Source organism: Oryzias melastigma, linkage group LG20 (assembly GCF_002922805.2).
Source record: "Oryzias melastigma strain HK-1 linkage group LG20, ASM292280v2, whole genome shotgun sequence".
NCBI lineage: Eukaryota > Metazoa > Chordata > Actinopteri > Beloniformes > Adrianichthyidae > Oryzias > Oryzias melastigma.
In genome coordinates, this window is record NC_050531.1 from 7,026,905 (window position 1) to 7,030,282 (window position 3,378).

At 35.6% G+C, this 3,378-nt stretch overlaps 1 protein-coding gene across 1 annotated transcript in view; it reads left to right on the plus strand.

Moving 5' to 3' along the window:
- The window catches only part of ncapg2 (non-SMC condensin II complex, subunit G2), a 17,010-nt gene that overhangs the window by 10,098 nt on the left and 3,534 nt on the right, over positions 1-3,378 (plus strand). The window contains exons 19-20 of the mRNA XM_024280517.2: positions 505-621; positions 2,641-2,787. Of these exons, the coding sequence (XP_024136285.1) occupies positions 505-621; positions 2,641-2,787 (264 nt within the window). The remainder of the gene's footprint in view (positions 1-504; positions 622-2,640; positions 2,788-3,378) is intronic.

The following is a 3,378-nucleotide window of genomic DNA, read 5'->3' on the forward strand; positions in this document are numbered from 1 at the left end:
TAGCTGTTTTAGCTAATTTAGGCTTTTTTTTCAGTGTTTTAGGCTATTTTGAAGTTTTGCTATTTTTCAGCGACATACTAGCTGTTTTGGTTAACCTACTTTTTTATATAGTTTTTGGGCTAATTTGGCATTTAGCTAATATTTCAGCTAGATTTCAGTTTCAGCTATTAGCTTCAATTATTTCAGCTATCAGCTTCAGCGTTTAAGCTATCAATTTCAGCATATTCAGCTATCAGCACTAGCATCTTCAGCAGCCAAATTCAGCTTACACACTAGTTTAATCACAGGTAATGCTATATATCTAGTTCATAAATATGTTAAAAAGTAACATTTTAAAAGTTTTAAATGTATTTTAGAGTGCTCAATAAATGTTTATCCTGTTCGGCCCGTGACCTAAGGTGTGTTTGTATTTTGGCCCCTTGTGCGATTGAGTTTGATGCCCCTGTTCTATATGTTTCGCTCTGTGTTTCCTCTTGTATTTTCATCTGTGTTTTGTCCATGCAGTCGGTGTTGTACAGTCACCTCAGCTCCACCACAGAAATCCAGGAGTGTCCCAGCGTGGAGACGGCACTGAAAGCGTTCACATTCCACGGTCGGCTTGGTGCTCATTTACAACATAATGTACGTCTGAAAATATTTTATTTGATATCCACATTTATTGACTCACCACCACCTTAATAATGCATACACAATGTTTTAGCACCTTCCTTCCACTGCATGAACAAGTTTTGTTTTTATTTTACTCAAAGCTCCAGACGGTAAATATTTCAACCGTTCTTTGAAGCTGTGCGACTAAATTTACCAGCGTGACTTGGAGTTCTGACCCGTGCTTTTATTTTTATCTCGTATCTCATGAAACACAACAGGAGAGGAAGAATTTGGTGTTTCCAGTGAGTGAGAAAGAAAGGATAGCTAGCGCTGTCAACCTTCATCTCAGCAGCAGGGGAGAACAACAGCATGCAGACTGTCGTCTCATGTCAGCTGAAGACCAAAACAAAAAAACTTTTGTGTTTTCTTGTTTTGTATTTTAGAAGAAAATCATCTTTTTTGTGATAAAAATGCTAAAAATTTTTGTCTGATTTTGGTTTGTGACAAAGATTTTTCCCTTAACGAGGAAATCAATCAAACTAATTATCATTTTGGGAAGCAAATGAAATCCAATCTTAGTCACTGAGCAATATTTTAAAAAAATAACTTGCAGCTTACTATAAACTATACTTAATTTTGAACATATTTAAAAATAGCATTCATGTTCTAAAAACATTAATTTAACAATTCAATTTATATCATAATTGGTGGTTGACAATATGATTCGCAGTCGACATTGGTTCATTTTGAACAATCATTCATTGATTCATTGACCTTAAATTGATCAGTCAGAAATTCAACCTGCGTGATCAACTCTGGTTGGACTTGAGGAATATAAATTGATTAATCTTAGTCTTGTGTTAGGGTCGGCACCAATCAGTTTTAGTTTTTAATTGCATAAAAGAATCACCCAAAATAAATTCATTTAATCAAAGCTTTTTGACTTTAATACCTATGATATTTAAAAATGGTTTTAGTGACCCAGGTATATAGAATAACTTCATAAAGCAATAATTAGAGCCATTAGTGGATTTTAGTCACCTCCTCTCCCAATCATGTGAGCTTTAGGATATACTTATTTGCAAAGTACTATAGCAAAATAAACAAACTTTATGATTTTCTCTGATTTAGCTTATTAATACCTTTGGAAGATGTAAATTATTTCTATTGGTTTGTTTGTTTGTTTGTGTTCCAATGTGTTTGGATTAAGTAAAGTATGTATTAATAATTGATTTTAGATTAATTTTTAAATTAAAAAAATAGATCAGACAAATTAATTTCAGAGATGTATTCGAAACCGTACAGTAAAATTAAATTAACACAGTAATCTTTGTTTTATTTATATGATCATTTTTTGTATTTTATTTAAATCTAGAGGCATACTTGTTTTTTTTTTAAAGGCCCAGAGACCAAAAAAATCTAAAACAAGTATTTCCGTAGATAAGGAAGCCTAACAAGATAACCAAGGGATGACACAAAAAAAATTGGATGATAGATTTATGTTTTAAGTGCATTTTAAAGCCGATTTAAGACACGGGTCAAAACCGACATGTTAACGCCGTGAATGGTAACAGCAAGCTAACACAGGAGAAAGGTTAATTGATTAGTCGTTACTCCCCTAGTTACACAAACAATTTTGTCCAATAATCTATATAACAATTAACTAAATGAAAATGTAGAACTCGTTGCTACAAAGCAGCTACTTTATTTGAAATGATTTGTTTGTTTTAGCAACCAAAGTGGAAATCTTTCCCCTTTCAAATTTTCTGTTTGTGCTTCAAGTCATTAGCATCTAAACTCCTGTTAAAAAGTCTCTTTAATTTGTGTGTTTGCAAAAGAAAATCCTCAGATTTATTAATAACAAATACAAGAGTGAATTCTTATCTGGTTTCCTGTCTTCAACACCTTCTGGAGCAGTTTCTACTTCACACATTTCACCAGCTGACTGCTTTAACGGCCAGTTTCTTCCTGGCCAGGAGCCCGTTCCTTCTGCCTCGCTGTAAGAAAAGTTACTGTAGGAAAATGAACTGAAGGCTTCGCTTTATTTCCTAGCTGACAGAAGGCCGGGACTACCTGCTCTCCCTGGAGCATGTGGCCGCCTGGGTAGCAGACAGGGTGCTGCCCTTTTTGACTCAACAAACCGGCAGCGAGCAGGAGGATTCAGACGAGCTGCAGTCGCTGGCTGCACAAATAATTGAGGTAAAATCTTTTTTTTTAGGCAGATTTTTGTGTTGATCTTCACCAGATTAATCCAGAAATAAAACACATGAGGCTGCGTTCGTGTCACGCAGAGGTGTGGTTTAATAAATAACGGCAGCCGTGTCTTCGCCCTCAGAATCACAGCAGCAGGACGTCTGTCGCTTTAATAAACGCCTGTTCGCTCTCCGTCTACGACAGTCGGAAGCTTTTGCAATCCGAGGACACGCCTGTGCAGCTGCAGGTTTTTTTTTTCCCATAAAGAAAGAGGGAAATGCGGATAAATGATGTCGCATTTTAACAAGCTTATTTATGCAGATCATAGTCAAACCGTGATGTGATTTCCCAGCAGGCAGACTCAATCAGATGGTTTTGTTCACACAACTTGGAAATCTGGCTGCTTTCAAAACGGCACATATTCCCTGGAGATAAAACTGTTTTTTTAGGATACAGAAATTTGTCTTTTTAACCTTCTCCTTCCAAATCTTGCAGTTCTGGTACAAAACTTCCTCTTTTATACTAAATCCACTTTATTTTTTTTACTAGGGCCAGGAATCGATTAACGAAAATTAACTAATTAATCACAAATCTGAA